The 16,448-nt window shown below is 40.9% G+C and overlaps 1 protein-coding gene across 1 annotated transcript; it reads left to right on the top strand.

Moving 5' to 3' along the window:
• The first annotated feature begins 374 nt into the window (after nt 1-374).
• Nucleotides 375-16,090, top strand: Fbxo5 (F-box protein 5). Its single transcript, XM_090337619.1, has 5 exons — nt 375-650; nt 11,331-12,048; nt 13,090-13,180; nt 14,330-14,509; nt 15,400-16,090. The coding sequence occupies exons 1-5, from the start codon at nt 548-550 to the stop codon at nt 15,649-15,651; spliced, it is 1,344 nt and encodes a 447-aa protein (XP_090193745.1). The 5' UTR covers nt 375-547; the 3' UTR covers nt 15,652-16,090.
• Nucleotides 16,091-16,448: the final 358 nt, after the last annotated feature.

Consider the following 16,448-nt stretch of genomic DNA (forward strand, 5'->3'; position numbering starts at 1 on the left):
GGGAAGACCGTCGGAGTCGCCGCCGACCGGTCTCTCACTTGTAAAACGACAGAAGAAAGAAAGATGCCAGCAGTACCAGCCAGAGACTTTGAAGCGGAAGCCGGAGATGCCCGCAGGCTGAACCTAGGACTTGCAGAAAGCCGGTTCTGCAGAACGCGGAGGGAAGCTCGTCCGCTACACGCATGCGTGGTAGGCTCTGTCCGCGTGCGGCCCGGCGGCGGGCTCGGACCCTCCGAAACCCCGCCTCCACCTCAGCATCTTTCCGGACTGACTGAGCTGAGTCGGTGGAAGGGGGCTGGGCCTCGCGGCTCGGCCCCGCCTTGGCGGCTTCTAATTGGATGGAGGCGAGAACGTCGCCGCCCACCTACCGCCTATTGGTGCGCGCCTACGAACGGCGCTCCCCATTGGGTCGCTCCGATTTGGGCACCAAATTCAAAGATTTTAAAAGTACCAGCTGGCGCCTTTGAAGAGTTTCAGGTCTGAGAAGCGGCTGGCCCGCAGAGCCACCGCAGTTCCCTCCCCTGAGGCGGACCCCGCGTCCCCTGGCATGAGCCGGCCACCCTGCAGCTGCGTCCCACGGCCATCCTCCTGCTCCTGTTCGTGCAGCTCCAGCCCCGTCACCGCCTCCGGGTGTCTTCGGCCCTCGGGGAGTAAGTGCGGGGCGCACGTCGCGGGGTGCGGGTGGGGACTCCCAGTCACCGGTGCCCCTGGCCCTGCCGGGGGGGCATCGCGGAGCTTCTCGGCGGCTGCCGTGCCTCTCGAGCCGGAGGGTGACCACCGGGGTCGGCAGGGAGGTCCGGTGGGGGGATACGCGCGGGGTGCGGGGTGCCGTTGGCGGGTGGGGGGGGGACTGGTGGACCCCGGGGCTCCTCAGTCGGCGCCCATCCCAGGGCTCCCACTCCAGGGCCGTGCGGGCAGGGACCGCGCCGGACGCCGCGGGCCCCTCCGGGTCGGATCACCTATCCCCACCCTCCCGAATGGGCGCCAAACGACCCTTCCCTTCCCCCACCCGCTCCCGCCCTGCCGGGGCGGACGGGCGTCGGCCGGGGTCCCCGCGCCCCATCCCCAGTCCTTCTCCCGGTGGGGCTGCGTCCCCTGCTCCGCTGGCGGGCGCGGGAAATCGAGCTCGCGGGTGTCTCCCGCCTGGGCTCCGCGTGTGGCGCCCTCGGGGAACGGCCCACCCGCCCCTCGGATTTCCTAGAGTCTCCGGGCCTGCTCCCGCCAAATGCAGACACCCCCTCCTCATCCGATCCAGGTCCATCGGGACGTCCAAAGGAGACGCCTTTCTCTCCTTCTAAGGGATTCCTCTTTTCGGAAGAATTTAATCCCCAGGCCTGTGGTTGGTTGCCTGGAGGGCTTTAAAAAAAAAAAAGAGAGAAAAAACTTTTTTTTAAAAATACAAAACCATGGATTTGTACCTAGTATTTAGCGGATGTGAGAATTTAAAAGCATTCACCCCTCTGCCTGACTTTACTGAAGAAATGGATAGTTTGGGTTGTTATTTCTTTTATTTTTTAATTGTGAAGGTTGAGTGTACAGGGAAGGCACTCTAACCTTTATTCTTGGTTCTTTGTTGCAATCGCTCAGCTCAATCTAAACATAGTTATTTTACCTTGGAAGTGACCAAAAGCATGAGGGAAGTGGGGGGGGGGGAACCCAGCAAGTGAATACCTTTTTTTTTATTATTATTACAAAGGAAATATTGAGACCCTGCCCCTGAATACTTACTTGAACAAGTTGACTATAAGAGATTCTGAATCCTCACTCTCCCTCGATTCTGGAGTTTGGTAGGTTCATGTGGAACTTCACTGTTCTTTATTGCCTTCCTTTGGTGCCTCCACTTTCTGTACCCCTCCCTCCATTCCCTTACAGGCCTCAAAAAATGTCAGTTTAAAATGATTGAACCCAGGTATTTTGGAATGTAGGCTTTATGTTTTTTTCTTGAGGATTATTCCTTGAACTGGCCTTACAATCTTAAGGATTGGCCTTTCCTAATCTTGGCCACATGGTTGTTTCTAGGTACTGGAGAAACTTGATTAACATATTGGGAGAATTGTGAACATTGTTAAGCCTGTAACTGTGGTATTACTGTGTTTGATATGGAATGTGAGATCTATATTTGAAAGTTCAGTGGAAGATCAGACTGCAATATATTGCTAGTTTGCCATTTTTATCATACTTAGGCTGTGAGTTACTGCTGGTAAAGGTGGGCAAAAGACTGAACTGGGATCTGATTCCTAAATTTACACTATTGTAAGTGGTGTATCTTATTACTCCTAATGTTTATGCTTATTGGGAAGAATGAGGTAATATATAAACATGTCAGTGTGTATATGTGTGTGTCCCTTGTGATAGACATTGATATGCTTTTGGTCCCATTCTGTTTTCTTTTCTCCTATTTAAAGGGCTTTCCTTTGACCTCCTCAATTCTGTAAATTGTATTTCTTTTTCCTCCACTTTGGCTTAATCATTCTCCATCTAGTACATCAGCAGACCTTGAATATAGCCAATTATCCCATTTCCACTGCAACCATCCTAACCCCAGGCTCCCAACTTACTGAAGTTCTATGAAAACCTTCCTTTACTTCAGTCTTTCCTGCAGTCCATTCTTCACAGCTGCTGGTCATGTTTATAAAATGTGAACCAAATGTCTCTTCCTCTTAGAAGAAACCAAAGACCTGGCCTACCTTACAGGTCAGTTGTCTCATGGCTTAAGTGGCAAGCCTAACTAGTTCCATTTGTACTTGGCTTCCTGAGCTTCCCTGAGTTGTATCACTTTCTCTGAAAGAATCATGTCTCCTTCTCTGAAAGATCATCCTTGCAGAATCTCTTCTGTGCCCTCTAATACCTGGTTAGAAGTTAAGGGGCCAGGTAATTTCTCCCTTTTTGGCAATGTATGATATGTATTAGCCAGTGTTTAGAAGTACTTCATAATCTTTGCAAGGACAAATACATGAAAATAACCTTTTGCCAGCAGCTTTTGTTACTCTAAGTGGTGGTATTTTGTGGTAGTTTTTTGGAGATGAAAAAATTCATTGCATTCATTTCACATTTTAACATTATATCTACAGCTGTTCTGTGATGCCATTGTGGAATAAGATGAGCAACACAATCTATTGTCAGATTATAACTCGAAGTTCATTGGTGTGTATTGATACAAAGATTTAGGACTGTTATGCAGAAACCTTATCAGACTTATTAATAACATTTACTCTTGGTGGGACAATAGCACTTTACCTGTGTTTGTCTCCCTAACAACCCTTCATCTCTGAGATAAAAAAAAAAAAGCTGAGGGAGTAGGAGGAACATGAAATCTCCATTTAGAGGCATTGTATAAGGGAAGTCAAAATTTGACAAAGGAGGTGATGGGGGAACTATGCTGAGATAATGGTAATTAAGTATACAGTGGGATACCCATGAATGAGAGTACAAATCCTATTGTCATGAACTATTATACTAGGAAACTTTTTTGTTGTTGTTCTTTTTGTTATTGTTTGTGCCAGTCATGGGGCTTTAACACAAGGCCTGGACACTCACTGTCTGCTAGATTTTTGGCTTAAGGCTAGCATTCTACCTCTTAAACCACAGCTCCGCTTTGCTAACTGGAGATAAGAGTCAAGTAGACCTTTCTGCCTGGGCTGGCTTCAAACAATAGTCCTTAGATCTCAGCCTGACTTGATAAGATTTCAGGTGTGAACCATTGATGCCAGCAAGAAATATGTTTTTATACTTCATCTTCATGGTGTTCACTTGTAAGTACATGTATGTTTCTGAAGCACTTCATTGCCAGGGAAAGTGGAAGGAACACTGGATGTGTAGTTGAGAAAAATAGTTTGGCTCTCTTAAATGCTTGAGGAATCTTGTGCTAGCTACCTGGCTTCAGTGTTGCTGCATTGTAGAAATAAGGTAATTACTACCTGTTCCATTCTCAATAGGTTATGAGGACAAAGTATGTATAGATACTGGTAGATGTCAACATTTACAATAAAAAGGCTTTTGGAATGGTTTTGTTTTAAATTACTGCCTTTGTCCAAAAAATGGTGTTGAATGAAAGAGGATTGAGGCAAGAATAGGGGGAAAGAAAAAGAAACTTTGTTTACAAGAGAACCACTTTATTCTCTTTTTGAGCTCTCTGTTGCAAGCAGGCAGTAATGCAGATTGAATCTAGTAGACACTGAGAAATTGTCTCCACCTTTAAGTTTACTTCACAGGAAGGTATTCCTTTATAATTTCACCAAAAATTTCTTTTTTTCATATATTTTTATTGTAATTAATAGAAGGGTTACATTGTATTCACCAGATAGAAGGAAGGTGCAATACTTCACTAATATTGATACCCTTTCGCATATCTTGGTTCCCATTTCCCTATCCCTACCCCTGCCCCTCATCTTGTTTTCCTCCCTTCCCTATCCTATTTCAAATAACCAAATAAGCATATATACACTATATCAGATAACAAGGTAAAATACTGTAACAATATGAGATAACCAAGGGACAACAAAAGAGATGAGAGATAACATAGTACATTAAGGACAACAATCACTCATTATATGACTTTTGTTTCTATATCCTGGTAGGTCCTTTCATTTAGCGGCATACTATATGGCCTTACGTATCTAGGTTTTGCTCTATGGCCCAAGCTTTCTACTGATTATGACAAATGAGGGAAACCATTGGGCCTATGTTCCTTTGGGTCTGGATTACTTCACTTTTTAAGTCTTTCCAGTTCCTTACAAATGGGATGATGTCATTCTTTCTGACAGCAGCATAGAATTCCATTGTGTACAAATTCCACATCTTGTTGATCCACTCATCAACGGAGGGGCATCTGGCTTGGTTCCATATCTTTGCTATGGTAAATAGTGCTGCAATGAACATCGTTGTGCTAATGGATTTAGGATGTCCTTGTTTCTGGACAATTGGGTAAATGCCTAGTAGTGGAATTGCTGGGTCAAAGGGGATCTCTATGTTTAGTCTTTTGAGGGACGTCCATACTGCTTTCCATAGTGGTTGAATGAGTTTGCACTCCCACCAACAGTAGTGATCCCTTCTGGCCACATCCCCTCCAGCATCTGTTGTTATTCGTTTTCCTGATCCTGTCCATTCTAACTGGAGTAAGATGGAATCTTAGAGTTGTTTTGATTTGCATTTCTTTTATGACCAAAGATGTTGAGCATTTCTTCATGTGTCTCTAGGCCAGTTTTGTTTCTTCTTTAAGTGTTTGGCCCATCTTTTAATGGGATGGTTGTTTCTTTGGAGATTAGTTTGGGAATGATTGCATTTTTTGAATCATTTTAGATATGAGGCCTTTGTCTGTTGTATGGTTAGTGAAGATCGTCTCCCACTCGGTAGGCTTTGTATGTCCTTTCCCATACAGAAGCTCTGCAGTTTAATACAGTCCCACTTATCCAGACTTTCTCTGATTTGTGTTTCTTGATCCTTACTAAGAAAGTTTTGACCTGTGCCAAGGAGACCTAGTGTATCTCCTATTCCTTCTTGTAAAGTTTTCAGTGTATCTGCTTTTACCTCCAGGTTCCAGGTCTTTGATCCATTTGGAGTTAATCCTGGTGCAGGGTGACAAAGAAGGATCCAACTTTAGTTTTCTGCAGGTGCTTAACCAGTTCTGCCAGCACAACTTGTTGAAGAGGCTGTCTTCCATCCTATTTTTTTTCACCAAAAATTTGAGTGAAATTAATGCATAATTGCCAGTATTTCATATATAAGAAGCAGTACATTCATGCACTAATAGGACATATTGTTACCTACACATTCACTTTCAGAAGGGATGTTTATAGTGAGGCATTTTGAAGCAGCACATCAAGTTTGTGTTTATGCTGATGTTGTAGAACCTGAGGTTTCTTAATAAATCACTTCTGCATTACTGCTCTACCTTCAACAAAGCTAAGGGATTTTTCCTAGATGTGTCAGCGGTATTCCTTCTCAGCCTTTGCTCAGTAGTCTTTGTTCAGGTTATCTTTAATCAAATAACCTTTTAGCTGCATAACAAAATCCTGATCATCCTGGAGGAGGAACTTTTTCTCTGCCAAGAGCATTTGGATATTTGCCATCCTTACAGGCCATAATTACCAAGTTTTTAATAGATAGACAGCCATGTTTACTCTATTTTAAATCTAGGAAATAATAAACACTATTCTTTTCCTCACTTGTTCATAAGTGATTTTGTGTGTGTGTGGGGGGGGGTAATGGGGCTTGAACTCCCTGAGCTCTTCAACTCAAAGCTACCGCCCTACCCGTGAGCCAAACCCCACTTCCCATTTTCTGGAGCTTAATTGGAGATAAGAGTCTCAGGTCTTTTTGTGCCCGGGTTGGCTTTGAACCTTGATCCTCAGATTTCAGCTTCCTGAGTAGGTAGGATTACAGGTGTGAGTCACCATCTCTGGCTTTTTTTTTTTTTCTTTTTTTTTCCTTTTTTTTTTTTTTTTTGTGGGTCATGAGGTTTGAACTCTGGGCTTGTTCTGAGCTCTTTAGCTCAAGGCAGCCACACTACACCTGAGCCTCAGCTCCACTTCCCATTTTCTAGTGATTAATTGGAGATAAGAGTCTCATGGTCTTTAAGGTCTTGGTGCCTGGGTTGACTTTGAACCATGATCCTCAGATCCCAATCTCCTGAGTAGCTAGGATTACAGGCATGAGCCACTAGCCCAACTCAAATGAATTTGTGGGGGGGGGGAGGTCATGGGGCTTGAACTTGGCCTGGGCACTGTCCTTGAGCTCTTCAGCTCAAGGCCACCACCCTACCCTCGAGCCAAGCTCCACTTCCTTTTTCTAGAGGTTAATTGGAGGTAAGAGTCTCAGGTCCTTTTGTGCCCAGACTGGCTTTGAACCTTGATCTTCAAATCTCAGCCTCTTGAGTAGCTAGGATTACAGGTGTGAGCCACCACGCCAGCTCAAGTGAAATATTTTTTTAAGATGTATTTTTTAAATTTTATTTTCATGATGATAGTATAGAAGGGTTACAGTTACATTCATAGGGTAGTAAGTATATTACTTGTATATTACTTCTTGAACATTGTTACCTCTTCCTCCCTTTTCCCCTCCCAAGTTGTAAAGTTCATTTCGAACATATAGTCTTGTGAATATTGCTGTTACATTGGATCCCCTTTGTCTCAATCGTCTTTTTTTCCCTCTTTTCTAATTCAGATAAATAAATGTATACACCAGGCTCCAAAGTCAGATACAGCAATAATGGGATGGGGGGGGAAGAGTAAAGAAATAACTTAACATAGTACATTAAAAACTACAACCATAAAGATAAACCTCTTGTTTCCCTTTCACATACCCAGTCTGGTCATATACATAGAGCTTTTTGAGCTATTTTGATCCTCTGCTAGGAAAATCCTAGATGCAGACTAATTACTACAAATGAGGGAAAGAATAGAGCCTATATGTCTTTGGGTCTGGCTTACTTCACTTAATATGACTTTTTTCCCAAATCTTTCCTTACAAATGGGGCAATGTCGTTCTTTCTGATGGCAGCATAGAATTCCATTGTATATAAATAAAACATTTTCTTAATCCATTCATCTACTGAGGGGTTCTGGATTGATTTTGTGGCTTGCTATGGTAAATAATGCTGCAGTGAACCTAGTTGTGTTGGTAGGTTTAGTATGGCCTTGTTTCTGGACATTTGGGTAAATGCCCAAGAATGGGATTGCTGGGTCATAGGGGAGCTCTATGTTTAGTCTTGAGGAGTCATTATACTGCTTTCCAGAGTGGCTGAACAGTATACCCCCACCAACAGTGTAGCAGCAATCCCTTCTGGCCACATCCCTGCCAGTATCTGTTGTTACTGGATTTCTTGATAATGGCCATAGGCGGAATCTCAAAGTTGTTTTGATTTGCATTTCTTTTAGGGCCTGAGATGTTGAGCATTCATGTGTCCATTGGCCATTCTTTTTTCCTTTTCAGAGAATTCTCTTTAAGACTAGCCTACCTTTTAATGGGATGGTTGTTTCTTTGAGGACTTGTTTTTGAGAGATTTAATTTTTGGGGCTCTAGTTGTATTTTAGATATGAGTTCCTTGTCTATCAGACAATTAGTGAAGATCTTTTCGCACTCTCTGTGGGCTATTTATCCTGCTGCTTGTGTCCTTTGCCACACAGAAGCTCTGCGGTTTAATGCAGTCCCATTTTTTGCTTTTTTTTTTTTTTTTTTTTTTTTGATGTGTTTCTGGGCTTTTATTAAGAAGGTTTCAAACCTATGCCAAGGACCCCTAGTGTATCTCCTCATCCCTCCTGTAAAATTTTCAGGGAATTTGCTTTTACCTCAAAATCTTGGGTTCATTTGGAATCGATTCTGGTGCAGGGTGATATATAATGATCCAACTTTAGTTTTGTACAGGTGTCTAATCAATTCTGCCACCACTATTTGTTAGAAACTGTCTTTCGTTCATCCTTTTTTTTTGATTCCCTTGTCGAAGATTAGGAGACCATAGGTCTGCAGGCTGATTTCTGGTTCTTCAGTTCCATTTCATTGATCCTCAGACCTGTCCTTGTGCCAGTACCAAGCTGTTTTTCATTATTGTAGCTGTGTAATAGAGTTTGAAGTTTGGTATTGATAGTGCTGTAACACTGTTCTTTCTGCTAAGGATTGTTTTTTTTTCTATACAGGGTCTTATTAATCTATATGAATTTTTGCATTTCTTCCTCTTTCACTAAAGAATGACATTGGGATATTGATGGGTATTGCATATAGCCTTTGGCAGTATTGCCATTTCCACAATGTTAATCCTCCCAATCTAGGAGCATTGGGGGTTTTTCCAATTCCTTAGTTTGCTTTAATTTCCTTTTTCAGATTTTTAAAGTTTTCACCATAAAGGTCCTGAACACTTCTTTGGTTATTCTTGAGTATTTAATTTATTTGTTTATTTATTTTTTTTGCCAGTCCTGGGGCTTGAACTCAGGGCCTGAGCACTGTCCTTGAGCGCTTTTTTTCTTCCCTCAAGGCTAGAGCTCTGCCACTTGAGCCTCAGCACTACTTCCAGCTTTTTTTCTATGTATGTAGTACCGAGGAATTGAACCCAGGTCTTCGTGCATGCTAGGCAAGCACTCTATCACAAGGTCAAACTCTTCCCAGTATTTACTTTTTTTTTTAAGGCTTGTGCAAAAGGAGTTGCTTTCTTAGTTTCAGCCTCACTCTTATTGGCATACAGGAAAGCCATTGGTTTTTGAGGGCTAATTTTATGCCCTGCTAACTTGCTGAAGTTTTCATATCAGCTCAAGTAACTTGGGAGAGGAGTCTGTAGGGTTATTTAAATACAGAATCGTGTCATCTGCAAAGAGCAAGTTTCACTTCATCTTTTCATATTTGGATTCCCTTTAGTTTACTTCTTGCCTTGTTGCTCTAGCTACAAATTCTAATGCTATATTGAAAAGAAGTTGAGAGATTGGGCATCCTTGTCTTGCTCATGATTTTAGAGGGAATGGCTTTAAGTTTTTGCCATTAAGTGTAATGCTAGGTTTGTAATGCACAGCCTTTATTATACTGAGGAATGTTCCATGGATTCCTAGTTTCACCAGAGCTTTTATCAGTAAGGGTGTTGGATCTTACCAAATGCTTTTTCTGCATCTATTGAGATAGTTCTTCTTCTTCTGTTGATTTAATGAATTACATTAATTGATTTGCATATATTGAACCAGCTTTGCATCCCTGCGATGAATCCTGTTTGATCATAGTGTACAATTTTTGATGACTTGTTCATCAAAGAAAGGCCTCTACCGTTCTCTTTTTCACTTGCAATTACCTGAAAGTCTTATAGAATTCAGCTGTGAATCCATCAGGTCCTGGATCTTGGTCCTGATTCTTATGATGTTCTGGATCTTGGTAATTTCTGTCATTCTTGTCTTTGATTTTGTTTATTTGGGTGGTTCTCTTCTTTTTTTTATTAGATTTGCTAAGGGTCTGTCAGTTTTGTTAGTTTTTTCAAAGAACCAAATCTTTGTTCTGTTGGGTTTTTTTGTTTTGTTTTGTTTTGCGCTGGCCCTGGGCATGGACTCAGGGCCTGAGCACTGTCCTTAGGTTCTTTTTCTCAAGGCTAGAGCTCTACCACTTGAGCCTCAGCCTCAGCAACATTTCTTGCTTTTTTTCTATATATGTAGTACTGAGGAATTAAACCCAGGTCTTTGTGCATGCTAGGCAAGCACTCTACCACTAGGCCAAACTCCTGGCCCCTCTTATTGATTCTTTCTGTAGTTATTTTGGGGCTCTAGTTCATTTATTTCTGATTTGATTTTAATAATTTGTTTCCTCTTACTGGATTGGGTTTTGGTTTGTTGCTCTTTTTTCCAGAAGCTTAAGGTGTATCATTAAATTATTTGAGATTTCTCTAATTTGTTGATGAGGCACTCGGAGCTATAAATTTTTCTCAAAGTACTGCCTTTGCTGTGTCCCAAAGGAGCTGGTGTTTTGTGTGCTCCATTTTGTAAAATACCTAAAGCTGTTTAATTTATTTTCTCATCTCTTCCGTGACCCACTAGTGATTCAACAATGCTCAATCTCCATAAGTAACAGGATTTTCTATGGTGGCATTTGGTGTCGAGTTCCAATTTTATACCTTTGTGATCTGAGAGAATGCAGGGAGTAATTTCAGTATGTCTGAATTTGTGCATATTTTCTTTGTTCCCTAAAATGTGATCTAGTTGGAAAATGTTCCATGTGCTGCTGAATAGGATGTATATTCTGGTGTTGCTGGGTGGAATCAGCTGCAGATACCTGTTAGGTCTGGTTAGCCTATCCAGTTGTTCAGTTCTGAGGTTTCTCTGTTGAGTTTTTGCCTTGTTTATCTGTCCAGAGGTGGCAGTGGAATGTTAAAGTCACCAAGGTTCTCTATGTTTGGATCTACATGTATTTTTAGTATAAGTAATGTTTGTTTGTTGAAGTTGGGTGCTCCAGCATTTGGTGTGTAGATATTTAGAATGGTTATATCCTCCTGAAGATATCCTTTTATTAGTATGTGATAAACTTTGTCTCAGTAATTTTAAGTTGAAGCCTATTTGATCTTATAAAAGGATAAATGAAATATTTTATAGTATGTAATTTCAAACATGTCAGATGTTGGTACCTATAGACTCAGAAATGAGCAGTTCTGAAGTACCTTGTGAATAGTATTGGTTTATACTTACAAGGTTTAGTATTCAAACATAATAATGTTATTTATAAGTAATTGGTAAGCTGGAGGAATTTTACAGCTTCAGAGGCAATGCATATTGGTAAGAAAATGTAAAGCAATTGAGCCTTTATAGACCAAATTAAAAAGTTGGGATGTGTTAGAATAACACAAATAAGAAATCAATGCTGTGTTCTTTTTGTAGGTTGTAAAGAAGAAAATTCCACTCTTCCTATCAACATGAAGTGTGGTTTTAATTGCAGTCCTGTTCATTCTGAATTTAAACTGGCAAAATCTAATGACAATGGAAGGCAAGATTCTTACACCTTGCCCTGTCTGGAAGGTTCTTGTAAAGACTGTATTAAAGACTATGAAAGATTATCATACATTGGGACACCAATTGCGAGCCCTAATGGTGTAGAACATGAACCTAAAGGCAAACCTCTACATAACAAAGAAAATCAACGTGTGCAACCAACACTTAACAGTTTGAGTGATGTGGAAGAAATAGAGGCCAGTACACTGTATGAAGACAGTGGCTACTCTTCGTTTACTCAACCAAGCAGCCTCATTGAACATGAAGAGGGTAGCCTTGTGCTGGAAGAAAGCTTTAGACACAGCCTAGAGTCCTGCCTGCCACCCACTGAAAGCTCAGACTCTTACCCCAACAGAAACTTACTGCCTGTTCTTCATTTTGAAAAAGTGGTTTGTTCAACATTAAAAAAGAATGCCAAGCGGAATCCTAAAATAGACCGAGAAATGCTAAAGGAAGTTATATTCAGGGAAAATTTTAAGCTACAGAATGTAATAGGCAGAAAAATGGGCCTAGAGTGTGTAGATATTCTCAGTGAACTCTTCCGAAGGGGACTTCGACACCTCCTAGCAAGTATTTTGACCCAGCTCAACGGTATGGACTTAATCAGGTAAATTGATTTTCCTTTCCATCAAGTAAGTGCAATAAGGATGGGGTAATTTTGAGAAATAGCAGATTATACAAACTGTACAGCCCGATTGGATTCAGCTCTCCAATGAGTTAATTTCTTTTATAATTGCCATAGGCTATATGCAATACCCATCAATATCTCAATGTCATTCTTTAATGAAATAGAAGAAGAAATGCAAAAATTCATATAGAATAATGAAAGACCCTGTATAGAAAAAACAATCTTTAGCAGAAAGAACAGTGCTTTCTTTTTAGAAGCAGTGTGTCTTAGAATACTTTGCAATTCATCTATATTTTTCATCAGACATGGCATTCATATGTACAGTGCTAAGTGCTGCTAGGTCGTCAAAGAATAAAGGTACAACGAACTGGTTCTTAATCTGGATACACTAGAAATACTTGATGGGGAACTTCTTTAAACATGTAGTGCCTTGGGCCCCATTTAAGTTCCTGCAAGCAATGTTAATGTACATATACTTAGGCAGAGGACCACTGCTAAAGGACAGTTCCTTTTTGCACAGTTAAAACTGTTTCTTTGGGGCTGGGAATTTGGCGTAGTAGCAGAGTACTTGCCTAGCATGCACAGAGACCGGGGTTCAATTCCTTAATACCACATATATAGAAAAGCCGGAAGTGGTGCTGTGGCTCAAGTGGTAGAGTGCTAGCTTTGAAGAAAGCCCAAGGACAGTGCTCAGGCCCTGATTTCAGGCCCCAGGACTGGCAAAAAGTAAATAAATTAAAAAAAAAAAAAACCTGTTTCTTTGGAGCTGGGATAGTAGCTTAGTTGTAGAGTGCTTGCCTAGCATGCATGAAGCCCTGGGTTCAAGTACTCAATGCCATATACACAGAAAAGGCTGGAAGTAGAGCTGTGGCTCAGATGGTACAGCTCTAGCTGTGAGCACAGAGAGACTCGGGGACAGGCAGGCCCTGAGTTCAAGCCCTAGGACCTGCAAAAATGTTTCTTTGCTACACTCATCCTGGCATGTTCATGACACTTTGTTTCCCCTTTTATCTTTTCTAGTTTGTCTAAAGTGAGTACAACTTGGAAGAAGATTCTTGAAAATGACAAGTGGGCATTCCAGTCTTATGAGAAAGCAATGAAAAGATTCTTTGTAAGTCCTTGTGGTTGATGTTTTTCTGTTAAGATATATTAGTACCTCTCTTACCATGCGAAATAGGAATCAAATGCCAGATAAACTAGGGTTCCTTCTTGAAATTCACAAAGGCTAGTATAGTAGACTTTCAGTAGAACTCATTAAGGCTCCAAGTTCAAAACTAGAGAAAGTAACCTCACTGCAATTACTTATTTCTTGGATTCTCCTTAGAAATAAAGTTCCTAAAGTAGCCAGATAGGTGTTGGTTGCTCATACTTCTATAGCTATTCAGATGGCTGAGATCTGAGAGGCTCATGATTGGAAGCCAGCCTGGCTAGAGAAATCCATGTGAGATTCTTGTCTCCAGCTATAAAAGCTAGAAGGGGAGGCATGGCTCAAGTGATAGAGTGCCAGCCGTGACAAAATGTCTAAATGAGAACATGAAGCCCTGATTCAAGCACCACTACTAGCACACACACAAAGTAATTAATGATACTTGGTTCTTAGATAATGAGAGTTGACCATCTTGGGTGCTGTTTTTTATGTGTCTTATTATCTTTGTATTTGCACTTTCTGGTTATTAAGAACAAATAGAGACTGAAAATAATACCCTTTTCAAGTTACCAGGAAAAAGAATGGTAAATTATCAATATATTGAAGATTCTTACTGTAGAAGAGAAGCATATTTGATAGTTACTACTGGATGTTCTCAGAGAATCAGGGTCAATACATGATTAAAAGTTCAAGTGTAGCATCAGATAAGGTTAGGTCCAAATGTAGGTAGTTCTTGGCAAGCATTGTTTAAATTCTCCATGTTTAGTTTTCTTATTGGTATATTGTTATTAATGGAAAATGTGATTATAAAAGATGGTTTTTAATTCTGTTCAGTATGCTAAGGTGGCACTTTCAATGTGGCTACTGCCATCTCCTGGTGATGAAGAATTTTAGTCATTCCTTTGGCTCATGTAGTTAAAGGGCATGTCATGAAGAGTAAAGTGATCTCAGTTTGAGAGATATTTTCTGTCAACAAATTAGGAATTCCTGGGTACATCATGATGTTTGACTGTGTTTGAACCTGTAAAGATAAATTATCTGTAGGGATAAGCCCATGTGTGGCCTAAACAGGAAATAAAATAATTAACTCCAAGTAAAACCTTCTTTAATTAGGAAAACAAAATAAAGTTTTCACCACATGCTTCAACCAGAGAATATGTTACCATCAGAACTGCCTTAGCTTCTGTTCAAAAGTCTGCAGCTCAAGCTCCTTCCAGAAACACTCAAGCCAAATTATCCAGTCAAGGTGATAAGAAAGGCTCTACGCGTAGTCGACACAGTGAATTTTCTGAGGTAATTTTTGTTTGCTTGCTTGCTTGCTTGTTTTTGTTTGACTACTTGCCAGATTTTAAAACATGGGACAAGCCAGGCCCCAGTGACTTACACCTGTAATCATAGCTTCTCAGGAGGCTGAGATCTGAGGATCCCTTTTCAAAGCCAGCCCAGGCACTAAAGACCCTGAAACTCTTTATCTCCTGTTAGCCACTAGAAAACCAGAAGTGGCACAGTGGTTCAAGGATAGAGCAGTAGCCTTGAGCTGAAGAGTTCAGGGACAGGGCCCAGGCCCAGAGTTCAAGCCCCATGACCCACTCTTCTTCCCCCCACAACACCACCAAAAAAAAAAAAAGAAAGAAAAAACATTCATCTCAGTATGCATTATTTGAAATGAAATACAGTGTAAGGTGGCTGCATGAGAAATGATAATGGAGGGACTGAGTGGCATGTTAGTTTCAGCACCTGAAAGGCTATGGTAGGAAAAAAAAATTACCAGGCACCTTGGCAAAATACTAGCTAGTCCCAGCTACTCAGAAGGCTGTGATCTGAGGATATCAAGGTTCAGAGTTCAAAGCCAGCCATGGCACTAAAGAACCAGAGATGCTTATCTCCAGTTTATCACTAGAAAAGGGGGCTCAAAGGTAGGGTGATAGCCTTGAGCTGAAAATCTTAGGGAAAGCACCCAGGCCCAGAGTTCAAGCCCCACAACCCACAAAAAAAATAAAGAACTAAAAATGATTACCTGATACCTTCAACGCATCCCATCAAGCAGTGAATTCCTAAGGGCAGAGAATTATCTAATGTATGATGGTCACACTTTCGACAAATATTGTAGGAGTAACTTCCTTTTTTAAACTAAATCCTATTTTATCTTACTAAAATTTATGTGCTTCCTTCCCCCTCCACAGATGGCCAAAACATTGAAAAAGAATGAAAGCCTCAAAGCCTGTGTTCGGTGTAATTCACCTGCAAAATACGATTGCTATTTACAACGTGCAACTTGCAAAAGGGAAGGCTGTGGATTTGATTACTGTACACGATGCCTGTGCGATTATCACACCTCCAAAGACTGTTCAAATGGCAGGCTCTTAAAAGACTCATGTAAAACTGGCCCTTTACCTGGTACTAAAAAAAGCAAAAAGAATTTACGAAGATTGTGACCTCTCAGTAAAACAATCATGGATCAATGATGAATGATCATGGCTAGAGAAAAAGATCAGGTTTTATTTGTTTTTATGAATAAGAATAATGGTGTTTTGCAGTTTTATATTATACCTGGGATTTTTTTCCCCAGTAAACAGAGGGTGCACAACAACCTCTTAAAATATTTTACGATATAATGTGAAGGAATTTAAAATACCTCAGTACAGACTGAAAATATCAACTATTTAAGAAAAAGAAATATCAGGAATATTACCTGATATAATCAAGAATTGATTCAATCTCATGGGAAGAGGATGAAATTCTACCTAGACAATCTGGTTTAATGTCTTAGTATTTTACTTGTTTTACCAACTTGTTGATATCTTGTCAACTGTTTTTCCAGTGTGTATATTTCTCCAAAACTTAGTCTACTTTCCTATTTCTGAAGCCTGTTTGTTTTTATGTGTGTAAATATTTTTGTATTTTTATGTTAAAGTAAACATGTATATATATATAAATTTTGTTATGAATAAAGTTGTTATAAGTTTTGTCAGTGTGGCGTGGTTCTTAGAGAAACAGTTGGGTCTTCACTGCTGGTATTGGAGCTTAGATTTCAGGGCAGGGTCACTTAGCTTATTCACTCAAGGCTCTCCCACTGGTTCAAGTGCACTATCACTTGAACCAGAGTTTATTTTCTAGTCCTGTTTGGTTTAGTTTTCCAGTCCTGGGGCTTGAGCTCATGGCCTAAGCACTGTCCATGAGCCTTTTAGTGCTCATTGTACCACTTGTGCCACAGCACCACTTCTATCTTTTC

Source organism: Megascapheus bottae, chromosome 8, assembly GCF_031878675.1.
Source record: "Megascapheus bottae isolate mThoBot1 chromosome 8, mThoBot2.hap1, whole genome shotgun sequence".
Lineage (NCBI taxonomy): Eukaryota > Metazoa > Chordata > Mammalia > Rodentia > Geomyidae > Megascapheus > Megascapheus bottae.